Source organism: Stegodyphus dumicola, chromosome 3 (genome assembly GCF_044657685.1).
Source record: "Stegodyphus dumicola isolate Sdum_Otavi_A_Nest chromosome 3, ASM4465768v1".
Lineage (NCBI taxonomy): Eukaryota > Metazoa > Arthropoda > Arachnida > Araneae > Eresidae > Stegodyphus > Stegodyphus dumicola.
In genome coordinates this window covers 53,497,733-53,520,048 of record NC_140770.1, presented here as the reverse complement: position 1 = coordinate 53,520,048, position 22,316 = coordinate 53,497,733, and the positions used below count along the sequence as shown (strand labels likewise).

At 31.8% G+C, this 22,316-nt stretch overlaps 1 protein-coding gene and 1 long non-coding RNA gene across 4 annotated transcripts in view; both read left to right on the top strand.

The window, feature by feature from the left end:
• Positions 1 to 21,965, top strand: part of LOC146997986 (uncharacterized) — a 199,046-nt gene extending 177,081 nt beyond the window's left edge. Inside the window, exon 2 of the long non-coding RNA XR_015040199.1 lies at positions 21,857 to 21,965. This is a non-coding gene — a long non-coding RNA (uncharacterized LOC146997986). The remainder of the gene's footprint in view (positions 1 to 21,856) is intronic.
• The window catches only part of LOC118191505 (uncharacterized), a 197,967-nt gene extending 176,002 nt beyond the window's left edge, over positions 1 to 21,965 (top strand). For 2 of the 3 annotated variants that reach the window (XM_085812890.1, XM_085812891.1), the window contains 5 exons: positions 5,050 to 5,136; positions 8,615 to 8,759; positions 13,109 to 13,258; positions 14,740 to 14,846; positions 19,614 to 21,965. In XM_085812890.1, the coding sequence (XP_085669016.1) occupies positions 5,050 to 5,136; positions 8,615 to 8,759; positions 13,109 to 13,258; positions 14,740 to 14,846; positions 19,614 to 19,746 (622 nt within the window). In that variant the 3' untranslated portion in view covers positions 19,747 to 21,965. Of the gene's footprint in view, positions 1 to 5,049; positions 5,137 to 8,614; positions 8,760 to 13,108; positions 13,259 to 14,739; positions 14,890 to 19,613 lie in introns of all 3 variants that reach the window. The other variant, XM_085812892.1, reaches the window with a different exon arrangement.
• Positions 21,966 to 22,316: the final 351 nt, after the last annotated feature.

The window sequence follows — 22,316 nt, the reverse complement described above, 5'->3', positions numbered from 1 at the left end:
TGAATATTGATGTCCTAATATTTGTTCTAAAAAAATACAATCCTTTTCTTTCTTAACGTGAATTCAGACTGCACTGCCTAATTTGATCCAGATGGCACTGCACATTGTTTTTTTTTTTTTTTTCCCCTTAAAATGGCCAAAATAACGCTTAGATGCCGAGCTGCGAAATTTAAAACTCATTCAATTAGTTGCTTTCAACACCATGATACTTTTTAACTCGATTGACCCTCTTTTATTTAATGTTTATTTTATCTTGGTTTCTGAGCAGATAACATTATGCCGTGAGAAATTATTATTATGCTTCATGGGAAAAAATGCGGCATCGAGTTCGCATATTCCTTTAGCTCTTCTCTCAACACTTGCATGAGATACTGAAGATCAGCTTTAAAAATCCAGTTATTCATTAAATGCATTGTGTCTTTTATTTTCAATAATTGCCTTACCCAGGGGAAAAATGCAACACTCTAATTTTTATTTTGATGTGTGTGTGTGTAGGATTATGCAAGTTGTGTAATATATTTAGAAAAAAAAAAAGTTGTACAAATTTTATGGCTTTCGATCAGTGACAATATGAGGTATTTTCTCCCTCCTTTCTGCATGCTTTTGTGGTGTAGCCGGTAGCTCACTCGGCGGGTATTCGAGAGGTCCAGGTTCGAGTTCCGGCGAGGGCATTGGTGTTTTTCATGTACTCCAGTTGAAAATGTGATGAAAGGGAAAATATTATTGAGGCTGAGCTGACATTTGAGACTTTTTCAAAGATATTTTTTTCTTGCTATGTTCTGTGTTAAGATAAACATTTAGAATGAATGGCTTCAAATCACCCTCCATAAGTTATTTGTTAAACTTATGAATTTGCTGGAGTTTTAATCATAGGAGACCGTACATTAATCATATGAGCTACCACTTCGATACCTTAGTTTTGTTTTGCTATTGCAAAACATTCGATGTGGTGCAACAGTAGTAAATAGAAATTCAAGAAATGCAGATAATGTGATCGGTTTGAGACAGGAACACTAAAATACACATCATAATACGTAGTGCAATGCATCCAACATCTTGTACCAGCGACTGCACAATGCATAACTAGAAATAATCTGTAAAATATATATATTGATAAACTTCTGTATTTCATATAAATGAAGGAAATTTCTCATTAATTGGTTAAAGCAAATTTATGGATAGCCAGACTGTCTTTTGCGCTGAAGGCCACTAACATCGGACATCGTCTTGAACATTTGCAGAGATGTAACAAAGCTACGTGAGATAAAGGATGACGCAGTAAGATGTTTAGCACTCTTCTATATTGTGAGGACAATCATGATTGGTCACTGAATGAGTCTGAACGCGATGTGGCAGTCTTGCTATGGTACAGTAATTGCCCACCAGTATGTTGATCATAAGATGCACCATGATAGACTACTGTATCAACTAGCATTTTCAAAGTGTCCAGAAGATTTTTTGATAAATATGAAACAGATATTTCACCAATCAAAGAATCTGTGAGGCATGAAAAATCTTTGAGTGTATCCTTTGTGAAACCCTCGTTATAAAAAAAAGGCTTGAAATGTTTGGCATGTCACATGGTTTATAGCAAAGGCAGAGACTTCGAATACATCCTGAACCAGTGCCACAAGGTGTTTACGACTCCATTGTACCACTTAAAATGCTGAACGTCCTACTTATGACATATACTTAAACATTTTGTAGAGGATAGAATATCGCAAGAAGTGTATGTACATTTCACTTCCGAAAATTGCAGTAATATTTAGTATCGTTGCGTTTTTTCCTGACACCAGTTGTTACGTTACGTAAAGGTTTCGTGTGGATTTGGAGTGAATAATGACGACACTTGATGATGAAGTATCGAAATACACTTCATTTACCAATATGAATCAGGACAGCTACAAAATCACTTTTACAGTCGTCAAATTGTTATAAACACGCTGACACGTTCAGCGACACAGCCTTCACACACTATCAGGCAATAACGGTGGAGACAGCTTCACTGCAAAGCAACAGAGTACAGCTCCCGACTCTGCTCGGTCGTTTTTGGAACTTCACGTACTCTCAAGACTCTCCACGCTACAACTCGCGAATCATCCCTTCTGACACGCGAATCATCCCACACAGTTGTAGCGTTTTTTTCTGACACCAGTTGTTACGTTATTTTCTTCCTTCACGTTCTTACGGGGTTCGCAGATTTGGAGTGAATAACAACGAAACTTGATGAAGTATCAAACACACTTTATTTAGCCGATATTAATCAGGACAGCTTCAAAGTCACGTTTTACAGTCGTCGAAGATCTGCTATACACTCGCTGGAACAATCAGCGACACAACCTTCAGATTATCAGGCTATAACGGTGGAGACAGCTTCACTGCAAAGCACCAGAGTACAGCTCCCGACTCTGCTCGGTCGTTCTCGGAACTCCACGTACTCTCGAGACTCTTCACGCTACAACTCGCGATGCACTCGACGACACACAGAGCACGGCTCTCGAATCTTTGGTTCAGTCGTTCTCGGAGCTCAACACACTCTCTCGACGATGCACTAACCGCGATACACTAAGAGATTCTTTCGATGCACTCGACGAGCCACTCGGCACTCGCTGCCTGGCTGTCAACTCGATCGACTCCGCACGGACTGCTGTCTCGCACTCTAGATAAGGCCACACTCTGCGTGCGGACCAGCAAGGTTTATATAGCTTTCGGCTTGTGTTCGAGAACATTCTGGGCTAAACCGGTAAGAATTCGTTCCAGAAGATTCTCCATCCGTCCATGGCATATCGCCAATTTCGTCGCCAAATGTGGCAACCCTGGCTTCCCTGCTATTTTATGGTAACCCTAAAACTGCTTTGCGGGGAAGCCATCTTACCGCGTCTTTACATTTCGTAACAGTATTATTTCCGATTATTTTGTAATTGTTTCTAGGAAGAGGAAACACTTCTGTATTATCTTTGGAATACGAGTATTAGAGCTTTATGAATCATGAAAAATCTGCCGCACATTCGATCAGACCCAAAAGCAATATCGCAAATTAATTTTAAAATGAGCATATCTAGAATTTCCGATACAGAGTCTGGAGTGCTGGAGATTATTTTTTTTTTTTTTTTTTTTTTGTACGGTGTTGCTATTGCTCGCTTTGAAATCGTTTAGTTTTCTGATCAAAAATTCGTTGAAGTGTTACAAAATCTGAAATCGATAATAAAACAAATTTCAAATTCAAATTAGGGCTTCCACATGCCCATATTCTATGAAAGATTTACGTTATTCAAATTTTGTTGGCTCTGGGTACCGTTGTTTTCTCACAGTGCGAGAAACGTACATATATTCATGCAGATTCTTCATTATTTAATTTCTTTAAATATAATTCAAGGCGATAATATTTGGTGGCAACAATTTGAAAAGTGAAATAACACTTATCGTGAATCGACGCAAAATGCCTAAGCGAAATTAATAGTCCTTCTGGGCAAATTGCCTCTTTGGGGTAATAATTTAGAAATAGTGATTCCCCCCCCTTCTTTTTTTTTTTTTTTTTTTTTTTTCAAAAGGTTCTCGTGAATTAAATCATCAGTACTGTATCGGAATAACTGCGATTTATTACAACCCATTTTTCTACACTCCATTTAAAATTTTCGTCATTTTTTCTAATGTGAATTTGTTAATTCTTTTCCACATATTAGTAAAATCTTTGCTTTTTATATTCTATATAAATCTTGTTACTTAGGAACTTATGTCAGTATTTTGCATCATATAATTGATTGACGCTTTCATTGCCGGGACTCAACTGTAACGGACAAAAATCGCTAATTCACGCTCTACCATTATCATAGTAGCATTATCCTCTCGAACATTAATACCACCCTTGTTTTACTAGTTTCATTATAATTTGAACATGCGCAATTTAAAAAGAAAAAAAACAACCATTTATTATGGAACATTGAATATAACTTTTCGTAGATCTTTTCAAAATCTTTTCTTTCTTCCTTTAAAATGTTGCAATTTTACTTTCGTTTTAATTATGAATCTTCGACCAGTTATATTCTTCATATTTATATTTTGTTTGCACTTATTTTAATTCTTGATATTTACGTTTTTTTTTTAGAAAAAAAATATTTTTGGCAAATGTCTGTATTTAATTCGCAGTTCGCTTATTCTGATTTTAATTTTGATTGTCTCATATTCAATCTTTTGACTGTAGCGCTGGGGGGGGGAAGTGTGTCATTTTTAGATAATTTAATGCAAACCTTTTTTTTTAAAGAATCTGTTATTAAAAATTTATTTTAAGGAAGTGATTGAGAATAAACAATGAAAACATAACTATTATAAACTTTTAATATAATTCAATGTAATTAAGAAAATATATTCAGTTATATTCTTCAGAAAAATATATTCAGTTGTGGAGTCATTAGGTTATTTTAAAACAGGAGACATGAAATTGGACCTCTCGAATACGCCGAGTGGGCTACCGTTACGCTACGAAGGCATGCTAGAAGGAGGGAGAAAATACCTTATATATTCCCCCTTTTAATGGGTGACTGGGGATTAGGGAACCCAATCAGCAAATGCTGGTGGTGACGAATTATTGTCCACGAATTAGTTCGGGCCCCACTATGGAGTCATTAAGTTATTTTGAAGCAGGATCCATGAAACATAAGCAGTGCTGTCGCGGGGTCTCGAACCTGGTCCTCTCGAATATGCCGAGTGGGCTACCGTTACACTACGAAGGCGAGTGTGCTACCGTTACACAACGAAGGCATCCTGGAAGAAGGGCGAAAATACCTTATACAGTTCTGAAAACAGATGAGAAACACGCCAAGTGAAACATAAAATTAGTAACACAACAACCTTGAATCTCAAACGATTTCGAAGGCACACAGATCCCTCGTCATCAGGAGCAAAGAAGACTGCAAGACTGTCTATTCATTTACTGTCTATTCTGAATTTTATATTCAGTTATATCCTATATATTATCCTTCAGATTTTTTTGCTTTATAATCAGTTTTTATGAGTTGTTAAATATATATGTTTTCTTTCTTATTTTCTCAGAGGTCCTAAACAGAAAGAAGGGAAAATGAGCTATACTGAATTTGTATGGTTTCTTATATCTGAAGAAGATAAAAGGCATCCTAGGAGGTACGAATTACTTTTTAAAAGAAATTAATTAATTTTTTTCCGTTTTCCTGATTTATTTTTAATTAAATTTGATTTCAACATAAACTGTTTACGAAAAAAAAAAATTATATCAGTTAATTAATTGATGTTAACATGAAACCACGTCATGAGACTCATTCCTTCTTTTTTCGTGTTTTTGTAGTGTATAATTTATATAGTAATCATAATTTAAACACGTGCAATTTAAAACGAAAATGCTCTTATATACAGTTTTTTTAAAATAACGTTTGTTTATCTTGATTATTACTTTATTTACGTATTCCGCTCCAAGGCACTACACGATGGAGGTAGGAACGGAAGGAGGGGCCAATCCACACTAGAAGTGAAGCACTGCTTTGAAGCTTGGGTCACCAGATGGGGGCACTCCTTACTCACTTCCTTCCCCGTAAACCCTTAACGGTGTCCTTCATTCCCTTTAGCCAGTGCTTTTTCTTAATTACTTCAGTTTTCTTAACGAAGTTGTGGAGGTAATTGCATTAAGTTGCAAAGGTACTCCGGAAAATATCGCCTTGGGCCAGATGGGGTGTTCTTTGTTTACATTCAGAAGCTCGCTTGACAGGATTCTGATAGTATTTCGACACACGACAGTTCCATACAAACCGAAAATGAAATCGAAAATTTCGCATGAAAGAAACATTCATAGTGTAATGGATAATAGCAATTTGTATATTTTAGTGACATTTACGCAAAAATCACATCTTGGTTATTTTTCGATAACTAACAACAGCGATTTTGATTATGAATTTGTTTTATAAAATTCTAAGCTGTTGAACTACAAAAATATAGATTTTAAGAAAAATGTTATGCTTAAAGAATGAAAAATACCTTACGGTACATTTAAAATTGTATACGTCTTTCGATACCCTTGATTCGCTACTTTTCGCTAGAGTATTCGCTACTTTTATTTTATTTTCCAAACGCCAAAATGTTTTAAATAAAACAAATTTTTTTCACATCCATATATTATTGTTGCATATTATTGCAAAAACCATGTATCTGCCTTTGACAAAATACATAAATATTCATTAAATTATTTATAAATGTATTTGAAATGAAGAATTTATTCACTTATAAACAACTGTACTGTGAAGAAATGTATCTAAATGTATCTAATTTATAATAATTATAAATGTTATCTAAATATATAATAACCTTAACGCTTTAACTGTCAAGTTATTTTGATGATTTGGGTACACAAATTGTCAAATTTTTTTATTGGAAAAACCAAATGTAGCCGAAATAAACATCTCCCGATATATATTCGGGTATGACAATACGATGCACTCAAAAAAAAAAAAAAAAAAAAAAAAAAATTACCCCGAGAAATACTCGGGCGTGACATTTTCGAACACCAGTGCTGTCCCCGAGATAATCTCGGGCATGACAATTAAAAGGTTAATATTGAATTGTAAACATTGAAATCCTGTTGACAATTACGTTATAAAACTATTTAAGCAAGAATTGTTCGTATTGGAAAGCAATCTGTTAAAAGGTATTGTAAAGCAAATACTATGAGATGTGCACTTAAGAACGTAATAAAGAGTTTTGGATTATGTATTGTTGAAATTAAGGGTAAAAAAAATTCTGATAAATATAATTAAAAGGATTATTCCCCTTACATTTTATAATAACTCAGTTACAAGTTTTAAATAATACTTCAAAAAACTTATTTTATTTCCTTTCAGAAATGTTCAGAGAAAGTCAAGTACTATTTAAAGTATTTCGCTAATTCCTAATAATTCTCTAATTTAAAATGAACCGAATAGAGCATTAATTATAAATTGACTTTCATTTTTCGATTTAAAAGATGCCTCAGAAGCCAAAAAATCATGTCATATTTAAGAAAGTATTTTAGGAAGAAGCTCTATAAATAGAAAAGAAATAATGCTTAATTTTAATATTAATAATACAATAAACTTTGATCTTAATGTTTGTACCTTAACCGAATAAAATCGAATTACCTTAATTTTTTTTTCTAATGTAATTAACGAAAACTTGTGAAAATATTTCATTCATAATACTGAGAAAACTGTCCTGTGAAAAGTATAACATTTAATTCCGTTCAGAATGAAATGTTGTTTAAAAATATGTTGTTTTCACATACTTAGAACTCTGAAGTGTTGTAGAAAAAGAAAATATATACATTTATATGTATATTTACGACGTAATTACAAAATATTTATATCCGAACGCGTCAAATCCCATTGAACTCAATGGTAAATGACCCAATGTTTTGGTCACCACGTAGGGTGCTTCAGAGCAGGGTACTGGAGAAACTTGTTTAGGGCGACTCCATCTTACTTCCTACCTCCATGCACTACACAGAAGGGAGGGATGTCTTCGTGGAATATATTTATACTTAATGCCTTTAAAATAACGACCGAGTAAAGCTAATTATGTCTATTTGAAAGAATACATCAACTTTATTTGGTTTCCGACCGACTAACCGACCTGCCAAAATTGTAATATTCGCTGTGAACCTAAACTGTGTCGCAAAAACAGCGTATACTTATTAGATATCAGAGCAGGAGATAATGTCTAACTGGAGGAATAAATCTAGAATCTAGTTTACCAACCTTTCTTGGTTCACCGTTCCTTTTTTGAAGTTTCGTTTTCAAGGCCCTTCGAATAAGTTAAACGTTCAGTACCATTACAACAACGATATTATTAAATGTCTTCTGAATATAATCTGTAAATACCAAGGCAGGGTATATATAGCTTTAACCTACCTTCGAAAACATTCCCGAGGCAAACCGCTAAGAATGCGTTCTAGAATGTTCTCGCTCCGTCTATCGCATATCTCCAATATTGTCGCCAAATGGACGCTTTCGCATCAAATCTGGCAAACCTGCATTTTCTCACTTTCTGGTAACCCTGACCTCGCTTTGTAAAGCAGCTATCTTACCGCAGCTGGCCATTTCGTAACGGTATTTTGTAATAGAATGTGTGTGCCAAAATGGCGCTGTTCAGCGGAAGGTAAGAGTTCAGCAGGGATAAATTTCCTGTGTGAATGTCGAGCGGTATGCATCGCTACACGAACACGAAGCTCCCCGACATGCATCTTATCTATGCAGCTGGAATCAAGCAATTTCTGAATTAGATGTGCAATAAATGTACCTTCTTGAGCAGCTGCATCTGCAGCTTTACAGATTCATCGCGCTCTACTTTTCCGCATGGGGAATGATAATTCACGCCAGCAGAACGCTTTTATCTTCTACTCAATAACACCCAACACCACCTAAAGGCGCCGTTTGGGCTCACTCATTCCACCGTTTATTTGGGTCTCTTCATTCTGCGTCAACCTTTTTGCTAGATTTTCCCGATCATCTTGTAGAATTATAAATGACTTTTCTGCTTTTGCATTATTTTTCGTATCAATAAAAATTTATCTTCACAGAACCTGAATTCGTATCTAATTATGATTTTGATAACTTTCTAGCATTGAATATTGGTTCCGTTGCATGGACTTAGACGGGGATGGTTTCCTTTCTATGTACGAATTGGAATATTTTTATCAGGAACAACTACAAAGGTTGGAAGCCTTGGGAATCGAAACGCTACCTTTTAACGACTGTTTGTGTCAGGTAATAATTTAATTATTAATTAAAATACAAACTACTGTAATTCACACAAATAACAGCAATAATTTATGTGAATTATGCTGTGATTGATTGTATAAATATTAAAATTTCTTCAAGTAATTCACATTAAGTGCATTTTTTTGCCACAGATTAATAGACTTCTTATTGGTATAATTTCTTGTTTGTCATTAAATTAATGCTGTGAATAATAAAAATAATAGAAAGAATTCGTTAGTTTTTTTAATCTTTCTTCAGACTATTATAAACTTACAATTGTATTTTACGCAGATTTAATTCGACGAGTTTTGTACAAGTTTATAAAATTACTCGTATTTGACCTATCATTTTTCCAATTATTAATAAAATTCAGAGTTTGTCCTTTAGAATCCTATTCTAGACATGAATTTTCTGGGATAGCTATTGTTCAATGGCCGTTAATCAATCAAAAAGTTTATACAAATCAAACTGGAAACATATAATAATAAAACATTCACATGCAAAACATTTAATAATAATTCAGCAATACAGATAAACTTTAAAATAAGAACTACAATAGTTCTAAATCAGCTACGCTTTTAGCGACCGAATTCTTTCAACGACAAATCTCAAACGCGTGTTGCCAACGTAGGGCAACGAATAGGTTGAAATTAATTCGATAGGCGTGGAAGTGAACAGTTATAACGTCACTATGTCTTAATGTACTCTGTTTGTGTGTGTGTTTTTTTTTACCAATGAGCATAAACATGCATTGCTTAAATTAAGCAGACTTTAAAATTTCGCAGTTTTAGTTAAATTGCCGGTGGGTGTAAGTTACCCTGTTTATTGAATATAAAATTAGAAAAGAAGTAAGTGAATGTTCCTTTGAGATAAGGTTACTGATACACCAGTTTTTATCATTGTTTTTCTCTGACTCTTATAAACCAAAGTAGTCTTATCTCCTAAAAAAATTTATTTTTTCATCCTAATCCTACTCTTTGCTTAGTTAGCTTCTTTTTTGACAGATTATTTCTGATGAGGTTATGAATACTTGAAAATGAGAAAGGAAGTTTGTTACCAATGGCATTTTTAATAAAAATTTGTTGAAAAATTCACAATAAAACCCTTCCCAATAAATTAGAAAAATTGAGTATTTCCCTATGGCGTTCGTTCTGAAATTAAAATTTTTAATATGTGAATTGTATTGTTTAAATTAATATGTGTATTGTGAATGTGTATCTTTCATTCATCATTAACGACAAAACTTTTCTAAAAGACATTGTGTCTCTTAGTTTCAGTCTAATTTACGGTGCATAAAATATCTTTTCTTTTCCTATGTAATAAACTTCTAAATTCCCATCTTCATCATTATTTAAATTATCTCAGCATGTTATTCTTTCTCAGTTATTTTGTTGTATATGATCCTAATAATCATGTAGAAAGTACATGGTGCAAAAAAAAGGGGGCCACAGTTCTGTAGCTCCAGTTCTACTGGTCCGATTGATGAAATTCAAATTGCATTTTTCATGTCTCGACTTAGAATATATATTAGATTTATATATAGCATTATTCTAGCATAGGTATTTTGACACAAAATCGGACTTTTTCTGAAATAACATATACTTTTTTTTTCCATATTTCGATTCTACGACTCAAATTATGCCTAAATATTAATTTTTTTAATTTTTGGTGAGAAATTTATGATAAAATTTAAAAATTTATCGTGGCGAATTTTTTTCAGTTAGCGCCAAGAATACACTGGTGTGCAAAAATTAAGGACGAAGTCGAAAAATTAGCATATCAGCTGAACGAAGAGGCAGAGCGGACAGAAAGACCAATCAGGGGATTAAGTAAGGTGATGTACGGTAGCGCATGCGCAGATATGCAGGTAGACGTAATGGGGGAGTGTCTGAGTAGTATAGAGCATATTGTCGGTGTAAGATCAATATTTCTGGCAAAGAGATTGCACGCCGTATAGCAGTTAAAATCACACCGAGCTGCTACCTCAGCGAGAAATGGCGAATAATCAATCTGTTAGACGAGACATCTGGATGCTTTTAACCGAGGTCGAATCATTGGGAAGTTGGAGGAAGGCCGCAGTGTGACAAGTGTGGCTGCAGAGCTCGGAATTGCTCACAGCATCGTTTCACGATTTTGGAGACAATTTCAAACTACAGGAACAGCTATCCGGGGGTTTAGTAGTGGTCGTCCACGAGGAACCACACCCGCAGATGACCGGTATATTGCCTTACAGGCTAGAAGAAACAGGCGGCAGACAGCGGCAGAAATCGCTAGACACACTACACAGGCGACTGGACGACCGATATCGCGTTTTACCGTGGCCAGAAGACTGCACGGTGGTGGTCTGTTTCCACGACGCCCTGTACGATGTGTACTTCTAACGCCTGCCCATCGGAGAAGGCGTTCTCTGTGGTGCCAGGAACACCGGAATTGGAGAGACAATGAATGGGGACGAGTAGTCTTTACAGATGAGAGCAGATTCAGTCTGAGTAGCGATTCTCATCGCATATTCATCCGGAGAGAGCGGGGAAGCCGAAATCATCCCTCGAACATCATTCAAAGGGACAGGTATGGAGGTGGCGGTGTTCTCGTTTGGAGAGGCATCATGCTTGGTAGTCGTACAGACCTTCACATCTTCGACGCAGGTTCAGTCAACGGGACCCGTTATTGTAACGAGATTCTTCTTCCATATGTGCGTCTTTTTAGAGGCGCTATGCGTCCGCAGTTCCTTTTCATGGACGACAATGCACCATGTCATCGCACAGTAGCTGCCGAACAGCTCTTAGAGAGTGAGGATATTGAACGTATGGATTGGCCGGCACGATCTCCGGATCTCAATCCCATCGAGCATGTATGGGATTTTCTAGACAGACGCTTGGCAGCTCGTACCTTACCACCAGTAACGATTCCGGAGCTTCGATTGGCGCTGCAAGACGAATGGGCAGCAATGCCTCAACAACTCATTGACACCCTCATTCTCAGCATGGGCAGACGCTGTGAAACCTGCCTAGCATTCAGGGGGATCATATGCCCTATTAAACACCGGATGTTTCTTGCTGGACACCCATCACAGGGATGTTTCGGCCTTCAGTCGCATTGCGCTCCATGCTACTTTTTCAATAAAGCTTCTTTTTATCCCTCTGATTTCTCTTTTAGTAAGTGTTGCTTACATTACTCATGTCCTTACGTATTGGGGATCTTATGGTATTAAATGTGTTGATTTGGAAAGCTTTTGTACAAAGTTATATTGAAAAAACCCTCTCGTCCTTAATTTTTGCACACCAGTGTAATTCACTTGGCAGAATTCTTAATTTATAGTAACCTTTACTTGATTACCAAACCATCATCCTCAGCTGCCAAAGTGCAAAATCTTTGGCAGCTGAGGATGATGGTTTGGTAAAACCATCGAAACTAGTCCTATATAACGCTGCTTTTTTTTTTTTACTTCTAAACTAATACTTGTTTGGCTTGTTATTTATCTTAATTACGTAATACTGTTAACACATACACATTTTCTGCTTTAATGTAATCTTTATTTATTTATTTATTTATTTTTGGTTGTACGTAAAGACTTAAAATGAACCCAATTGTATTGTATTAGGTTAATTTTAAAAAGTTTAAAAAGGCATTGGAAAGCATTAAACTTATTTGAATATGAAAATAACCCAACACTTATAAAAGAAAGTTTTAAGAAATCGTAAATTTATTTATATTTGCAAAAATTTCTAAATATCTCCTGAAATTCATGAAAATAATCGAGGAAGTCCTCTCCTTGTCGTAATCAATTATTTAATTATATTTGCAAAAATCTCTAAATGTACCCTGAAATTCACTAAAATAATCGAAGAAATTCGTGTCGTAATCAATCATTTATTTATATTCGCAAAAATCTCTAAATATCTCCTGAAATTCATGAAAATAATCAAGGAAATTCGTGTCGTAATCAATTATTTATTTATATTTGTAAAAATGTCTAAATATACCTGAAATTCACGAAAATAATCCCCGAAATTCGTGTCGTCATTAATTATTTATTTATATTCGTAAAAATCTCGAAATATCCCTTGAAATTCATGAAAATCATAGAGGAAATACTTGTCATAATCAATTATTTATTTATATTTGCAAAAAAATCTCTAAATATTCCCTGAAATTCATGAAAATAATTGCGGAAATTCGTGTCGTAATGAATTATTTATTTATATTTGCAAAAATCTCTGAATATCCCGTGAAATTCATAAAAATAATCGCTGAATTTCGTGTCGTAATCAATTATTATCCTTAGTAAGATGAGTAAATTGTTATCTTTTTTTATCTGTAATTATTTTAATACTTTATACTGAAATATCTTTTAGATGCTGGACATCATAAAGCCTAAGATTCCTGGTAAAATTTCATTAGCAGATTTAAAGAAATGTAAAATGACTCCAATATTCTTTGATACCTTCTTCAATCTAGAAAAATATCTCGATCATGAACAAAGGGATCCATTTGTGTCTCAAAGGGTAAGACTGAAGCATTTTTTTTTTTTTTTTTTTTTTTTTTTTTTCCTGTATGTAGAAAAACTAACTAAAGCTGTCAGTTAGGAAATATAATATATTTTCATCAATATCGTAAACATTTCTAATACAAAAGTTCATTATAGCTAATTTAAAGAAATCTGTTTTCTTCTGTAAACATAGTGCATATGAAGTATTTGAAATATTAACATGTGCGAAAGTGCAAGGTTTTTATATGAAAGCAATTTAATATTTTTATACCTTAATTAAATAATACTTTTAATTAAGAAATTAAAAGAAATATTAATTTTATTCTATTTTTTTAAATAATAATTCTTTATTGAAACTTATCTTGAGCTTGATTTAGCTGTAAAGCAAACTTGGAATTTCAATACTGTTAACTAAAAAATAATAAATAAGTAATAGTTTTCGTTATATCACAAATAATTAAAGGCCTGAGTAGTTATTAGTTTTTAAGTTGCAATTCATATATAAATATCTTTTTTTTTTCCCTTGACATCATATATTTTTAAGCTTTCTTCTTTGTTATTTAATTCTTCTTTGTTATTTAAATCATCTAATTTTTTGTGCATTTTTTTATATATGATCTTGCTAATCAACTGTTACTGGTATTTTAATTCACGATGCAAGCAAGCTAGCAGGAATGAAGTGTTACATAGTATCCTCATTTAATTCTAAATCTACATATTACCAGTTTTGCTTTTTTCAAAATGTAAATAATAATAATAATAATCGTAAAAAAAATCTGATTTTATATACGCCCGAAGGATCTTTTTTTAACGTTTTGTCTGTTACCTTTATTTATTAAATATAATTTTCTTCACTTTTAAAATATAAAATTGAATTCAACAGCAATATCCCTAGATATTTAAAGAGAACATATCTTCGGAATTTGTGATACACAAACTCGCGTGCTAGAGATAATTTTTTTTTTTTTTTTTTTTTTGTACAGTGTTGCCATTACTCGCTTTGAAATCGTTAGTTTGTTAATCAAAAATTCGTTAAAATTTACAAACTATGAAATATATAAAAAAAAAAACAAATTCCAATTTAGGGCTTTTAGATATCCGTATTCGAGTTGAGGACTACGTTATTCAAAATTTTATGTATCTAGATACCGTTGGTTTTTCACAGTGCGAGAAACATTCACACATTCATGCAAATCCTTCAATATTTAATTTCTTTAAATATAATGCAAGGCTCTAATATTTGGTGGCAACAATTCGAAAAGTGAAATGCCGTTTATAGTGATCGAACGCAAAGTGCCAAAACGAAATTAATATCCCTTCTGGGCAAACTGCCCCTTTGGGCTAATGATAATATTTATGATTCCCTTTTTTTTTTTTTTTCCTAATATTTTTTATATATTTTTTTTTTTCTTTAAATAATTTTCTCATTTTAAATTTTTAAATTTTTCTATGTCTGCTATCTCTAGTATTCCTCTAAAATACTTTTGTACGTTCTAGGAGCATGATGGCGAAGGACCAGAGATAAGCGACTGGGATCGCTTTGCCGCCGAAGAATACGAATTGCTGGTCGCTGAAGAAGGTGCAAATGAGCAACAGGATGAATTGTACGTTATCGACTTTGTCTAAACACATCGAAATGTAAACGATGTACGTAAAGAATGTGAATACAATTGGGTTCATTTTATTGAATGAAACATTATTAGAGCCCCCTTGTGTTTAAATAACAGTCTTCGACACTAGATGGCAGCACTAGTTAAAATTTTAATTTTCCTTAGTAACTATTAATGCTAATTATTCATTTATTGGTATATGTTAAAAATCGCATGAGTAAAAAACTAAATGAAATGCATCTAGAAAGGTTAGACTTCTGGTCTCCCATATTATTAAAAAATTACACAGTATTTGAAAATTTGTGAAGGCAGAAACTTGTTATGTTCAGTTGAATAAAGTTAATGGTTTCAAATATCAGGTACATAACGAAGGAAAGCGAAAAATGTTTTAGATATTAAATATTAGCTATATTCTTATAAACTTGCATTTTTAAAAATAATAATAAAAAGATAATTTTAAAATTTTGGGGTTATTTTCCATCAGTAATCTGGTTATTACTGTATGATACATAAACTCCCTCTTATTAGGTAAAAATTATTATCAGGAAAACAAAGTTGCCTATGAAATATGTTTCCAATTAAACCTAAATTAAAACTCTGAGTGATATGTTCGAATTTTGGTTTCTGATAACAGTTATATTTCTTAAAACAAATTATTATGTCATTTAAAAATAAATAGAGTAACAAAGTGCATTAAATAAAAATATGGAACAGTTAGTTATCATAAAATCAATATCAGGAAATTCCTTTATCATGCATATTGTTTTGTAATAGTGGAACAACTGATCAATGAAAACATTAATGACTTAGAACAGGGGTTCTCAACCGGTGGTATGCGTTACCATTGGTGGTACGCAAAAGAAAAATAGGTGGTACGCAAAGAAGCAAAGTATTTTAAACAATTAAATTCAAAAATTAAAATCCCAACATCCTGATTGAGTTTTTTCTCTAACACTCGTAAATTTATCCGAGCTGAAGCTTTGATCCAAGAGTGGTGATGGTAGTAGTAGTACTTTTGTAGTGGTGGTACTAAATGTTTTCAATTTGTGTTTAGGTGGTACGCGTTTTCAAAAGATTGAGAACCGTTGACCTAGAAGATCCGAGGAAAACGAGAGAGGAAAAAGAAACATTTTCCCCTCTTCTTCTCGTGGATTTTTTTTTTTTTTTTAATGTGAATTCCGTTTAGATTCCTACAACTACCAATTTTTTTTTTTTTTTTTTTTTTTTTTTTTTTTTTTTTTAAAGATTTAATGCAAACTTTATTTTAAATTCTTACAGCTAAAAAATTTTAGACTGCGCTTGTAATGAAATAATCCATATGCATGCACGCTGTTTTACAAACAATCTTTAGAGTCATTTTTTATTCATATGTTAGTTTCCTTTTTTTCTTAAAACCAAAATTCTTTTTATACTTTTAAGGTATAATTGAGAGGGTAAAAGGGAGGGTTGGGGAAAGAAAAGATTGTTTAGACAATTGATCAGTAATATATATTTGCTAAACTATATTTTTATATATTTAAACATAAAAGTCGTTACAGGTTTATCAAGAGCTCCCACCTTGATTCAGACTTTAACAACTGGGAAAAAAATCAACCCTTTTTTAGGATGGATTTCTAATGAAAAAGGCTTAGAATATTTCAGGAAAACAATTGGCGCAGTTATTCTTCTTTAAAAATCAGCTAATCTACTAATAAAGGTTGAGTTTTTCCAGTTAGTGAATTCCATTTGCACATTCAACTGCTCATTCTTGATATAATTTAATCTGGTGAAACAAAGTGCAGCTGAAATTAATTCCAGCCTTTAAAGTTTGTATATTCACTCTTTGCTTTATGTAAAATGTTTTTAGTTTATTTACTTGTGGTTATGGCGAAGAACTCGAGGGCTATTTGCCCAAGGGCAGGGATGTCTTTGTGGGCACATGTAAAATGATCATGCCTGCGTATAAAATAGCATATTTCTAATTGCAAACACTATTTATGTTATAGTAACTTTTTAAAACTGTTTGTCTTAAAGGAACCCTTGAAGTTAAATATTCTGAATGGATGAGAACTTGCATTAACATAATACATCTGAAGTTATTAATGTGTTATTCTTTTCAATAAATTGTAAATATAAATTCAACTAATTGTATCATATATGTTAATCAGTTATAAAATTTCAAGCTAATAATAATTTAAATTTCGAGTAACATTTAAATTTTAAATTTAAGAGAAAAAGAATATACAAAAGTTCTTGATTCAATAAAAATTATTAATTGATTCGTCTTTTCTTTTGCATGGGTCATTAAGTAAAGAAGGATTAAATACTGACTTGCGACTCGAGAAAAAGTCAGCTTCTTGAGGTTATGCTGAAACAACTGATTTCAGTAAGATCTATCAAATCACTAGCAAATAGTTACATAGTAACTTGCAGACAAGTTGTATTTAAAGTCCATTTTTAATTAAAGGTTTATTAAAAGCTAACACTTTTGTTGGGCGCTGTTGCCATCTCGCACAATATAATAAAATTAAGTTTTTTTCATAATCAGAATTTTATTACTTAAGCAGCCCATGCATAGCATATAGAAATGTACATAGAAATAGACAATATTGTAAAGTGTAAATTTGTTAATACTTTTGACTTTTAATTCTACTAATTCATTGATTAATTGATTAAGAGTTATGTTTCTGAGTCTCAGTGAATTAGTCGGAACGAAATTTGTCTTGGCTATCTAATTAATCGACCTGGTATGGAGTTTCAAAACACTTTTGCCTTGACAAGTTCTGTTATGAAGCTCCAGACAAGGGAGATTAATCTTTACAGATGTACTTTCTTAATTTTTAATTTCTACATTAAGATAAATGTCTTAGATTCTTAGATTTTTACATTGCTTATCATGTATTACATTGCTTATTATGTATTACATTTTTTGTTATGTATTACATTGCTTAGTGGAATTCATGTCTTCTTACTGATGAATTTGATCTCTCCTTACATTTAAACTACATTTAAATTTAGCATTACTTTGAGCTAAATTATTTCCTTTTAGTACAAAAGTACTTGCTTCTTTTTAATTGACTGCTTCGTTTCTTTTTCATTATATATATATGTGTAACTAATTTTTCACAATGACCAAAAATTGAAATTCATAATTAATAAATTTCAAATAATCCTATAAAGCAACCAAAAAAATTTTAAAACCAAAACTTTTGAACAAGCAATACTCCAATTCAAATAATGTAAAGAAAAAAGAACAAAACAGAAGAGTAATTTACTCAACTTCAATGCCACTTCGTCAGGGGGGAGGAATATTGAAATCAATTGAAATCTTTCTTTGACAAAAATCCTTGCTTTTCTGGTATTTTGTTTTTTAAAAAATTATTTTGTAATAAATATATATATATAATTTATTTTCTAAAGCTGCAAATAAACATACGAAGAAAGAAACTCTCTTGCCAGTTCTAAATATTTTAAACTGAAATGTTGTAGTATGTCCGATTTGTCCGAAAGAAAAGAAAATCAGAAAGGTATGCATAATTTAGTAAAAGTTTCCTCAGCGTCGCCTTCCCCATAGAAGCTTTGTTCATTTCTCAAATAACTAATTATTACATCAGTGTCTCTTTTAATATAATCTTTTCCTCTGAATAATGATCTTTTTTTAAATATATGCATAAAAACTGTTGTCAGATAATTATAAATTTTCAAAGAATTTTTTATATTAAACAGAGATTAAGAATTCTACAGTTCGAACAATTTAGATGTAAAAAATATTTTCAAAGTAAAATGAAATAATCTATCCATATTTTGAAGTAAGAAGTGCTCCTATTTGCGATAAGATTCATATTTTGATGTAAGAAGGTCGAGCTTTTTCAATTTTTTTCCCTATGGTTACCATGTATTTATTACTCATGTGATGTTGCAAATATTGTCATTGCGCAAAATATAAGATTTTTAATTTATTTTTCAAATTTTAATACTGTTGTTTAACAAATTAAGCGAAATAAAAGCAAGTAAACGAAACTCTTAATTTTTATTATTTCTTTGATAATATAGGTAACTCTTGTAATTTAAAATGCATTTAATTATAATACCCAACTTATAATTTTTTGTACTTAATAGTACAATACTTGCAATTAATGAAATTTGTTACTAACATCATATATTATGCCTACAGAATTCCTTGTTCCCTCCCCCCTTTTTTTTCATAATTTCTGTTTCATTTCGTCATTTATGTAACACACTATAATTTGTTGCTTTAAAATAGGCACTTCAAGGTCGTAGCGATCCTCCTTTCATTTACAATCTGATGTGTGTCGTCATCGCCACCCAGAAACAAGACCTTTTTACCGCAGCAGTCATTGCCATAGTTATGATCGTGGTTTGAGGAGGAATAGCCTTGAAACGCGTATTCTGAAGTAACACAATAATATGTTCATGCTAGTAAAAGTTGTTTTATGAAAAAGTATACTGATATACTAATTTATATCCAGTTAAAATTTTACGCTTTCCCAATCAAAACAAAATTATGCTGATAATAATATCAAGCTAAGAATGAGTTGCTAGGAGGAATTTATGCAGAGGTACCAAAGTGAATCGATAAGCCATGTTTACGTTAGTGCTGCCATCTGGTGACTATAATGAAAAAACGAGGTTTTTTGTAGCAGTAACTGTCTTTTTTATATATATATATGTTTATAAAATTAATTATTAAGAAAATATAATAATCGTTAGTTGTTTAATCCGTTCAAGATTACTTATTTTTAAATTTTACTTATTCTGCAGGATGTACGAAGATTATGAAGACGAATTATCAGCAAATTTAGACAAATTCGTTGAGGGTAAAATTCCATCTCGACCGGCGGATACTGAAGATGAAGAATACGATTATGCAGACTCAGATGATTATCATTACTGAATATAATCGTAATTCTGTCCAATTACTCACATTTGTTAAGCAACTCGGAACCGCTTTGTGAGAAAGGTGATCTACATGAAACTCTTAGTTTGATTCAAAGCATAAGATGTTACTCACATAGATATCAGAATTTTCAGATGTTATTCTGAAGTTAAGCATCTCATAAAAGTATGGACAATCATGGCAATTTGATGACATTCAAAAACGAAAAATGTAGCATTTATAAGCAGTGAAAATATTTTGAATTTAGTTTTGTTTTATATGTAACTGCTATTAGGATGGAATTTATGAGTGTGTTTGTTGCATATGTATTCACAACGTTATTATTCCATCCCTTGCTTTTGATTAAAGCTACTTTTGTTTTTGACATATTTTGTTAGAATTTTATAATGTTTACTAGTGGAAGATGTCCATGTATGTTTGTCATTAGGAAGTCTGAGCCAAAGATCAAAACATAATATTTAAAGGTGATTTATAGAATTATTCTGTTTCACCAATAATAGAAAATTAGAGATTCTAGTTCAAGAAACGAGATTATATAGTTTTCTTTATGTATGAGAATTGTATTTAAATGAATGAAAATGAATGATAGATGGAACAATTAGAGAAGAAAAGAGACTCTGTCCACCAAAAGATCCTGCCTTATTCAGTGTACTAGATAAATATAAATTTAAAAAAGTAAAAAATTAAATATGAAGAATTTGAAGATAATCAATACTAGATAATCTCGGTAACATTTGATGAAAATTAAAAATTCTGTTTCTTCTATGGCTTATTTAAACAAATTTCTAAATGACTCTCCAGTGCTTGTAGAATTGTATAGAAGTAATAATATATAAAATGTTTTAAATTACTTCTTTCCTTCTGGGTAAAGTTTAAGATGTTGTTTATATAAAAATAACTCTTAGATAAATATTTACATGCTCTCTAAAAGTTAGAAAATTTAATTTAATATCGCCTTGCAAATATATTTTTAAAAGACAGTGAATTAAGTTTAATGTTGCTGATTTTATTTAAAAAAGAAAAGTGTAATTGAAAAATTTCATATAACATTTCATAGCCATTGTTTAAAGAAAGGAAGCTATTAAACTTCTATTACACTTTCGGAAATTTTGTGTGTATATTAAAAACAGTTATTAAATTCATTTAATAAAACTTAGAATTCATATCTTTGATTTTGGATATGCACTCTTGACTTATGTTAAACCCTTTATATAATATTTTATATTGTATTAAATTTCAGTTATGTGTAATGAGTTTCTTTAGGCTGTTTTTAAAAGAATTTTGTTCAGATCTTTCTGTTGTTTTCTATGGTGTTTTATTTAAAATATTTATCTAGTCAAATGTTGTAGTTAGTTTTAATATTGTGTACCATCTTTCTAACCAATACTTAAACATAAAAATAGTCATTGCATAAAGCTGTTGAAATTTAAAGTCAGCATTTCGCTCAAAAAGTACTCATTATACGCGTTAATAATCCTCTATCATAGCTTACTGTTACGAACTTTATAATTTATGTTTTTATAATTGAGTTCTCACATTTATCTGCAAAAAAGGAATGCTACGGAAATGTGTAGTGCTGCCATCTGTTGCTGAAATCATAAGTTAAAGAAATTTGCGCAGCGGGGCTGCGAAATAACCATTTGATTATCTCCGTGCGAGTTCATTGCAAAGCATTGTAAAATATTTCGAGTCGTTGCTTTGCTTTGTGGAGATTTAGAACTATGACACTGCTATAGATTTTTTTTCGTGTATATTATATGTGTTAATATTTTATAATTTAAATAACTTATTTTATAATTTAATTACTTAAATTACCTAATTTCTTTAACTTATTTTGCATGAACATTATCATTTTATCGAAAACTGCCTAACGATATCAGTGTGTCCTTTTATTTCAATACATGTGCTTTTTAGATTGAGTTAACGTGTATAATATTAGCCTGAAGTGAGTAACTTTATGTAAAATTTATTTAGAAAGAAACTGCGTAATGTGTAACCGAATTACACCTTTGTTACTTATATTCATTAATGTATTCTACATGTAAAACCATGTTTGAAGATATTAGTGTGTTGCAATTTTTTTTTTTTTTTTTTTTTTTTTTTTCAGTTGCAGTTGCGATGGAGAATGTTATTTGGAATTCTATAGTTACTGTACATATATATATATATATTAAAAAAAAACTTTATGAGTCGAATTAAAGTGCCATTAATCAGTATTTGTGTGGACATTGTTTTTCTTCATTTTCAAAAGTTTTCTTACACGGTTATCAGAAGTTGTTTTCTGCCATTTCAAAAATTAATTAAGCTTGTGATTTATTTTATATTTGAAGACTGGTTCTTTAAGTATTTAATGCTTAAATTATGACTTTAATCGTTATTAAGCTCTTTTGGGAAGTTAAGTTATTGAACAGTAGCTAATCAGAGCAATATTTATTAATTTCTTCCAAAAATAAATGCATTTTTTCGGACACTTACTTCCTGAATTTATATACTGTATTATGTTCGTTATTTATCAACACACAGCTGCTTAATGTTTACAAGAACCGGAGGCTAAATAAAATTCCCAG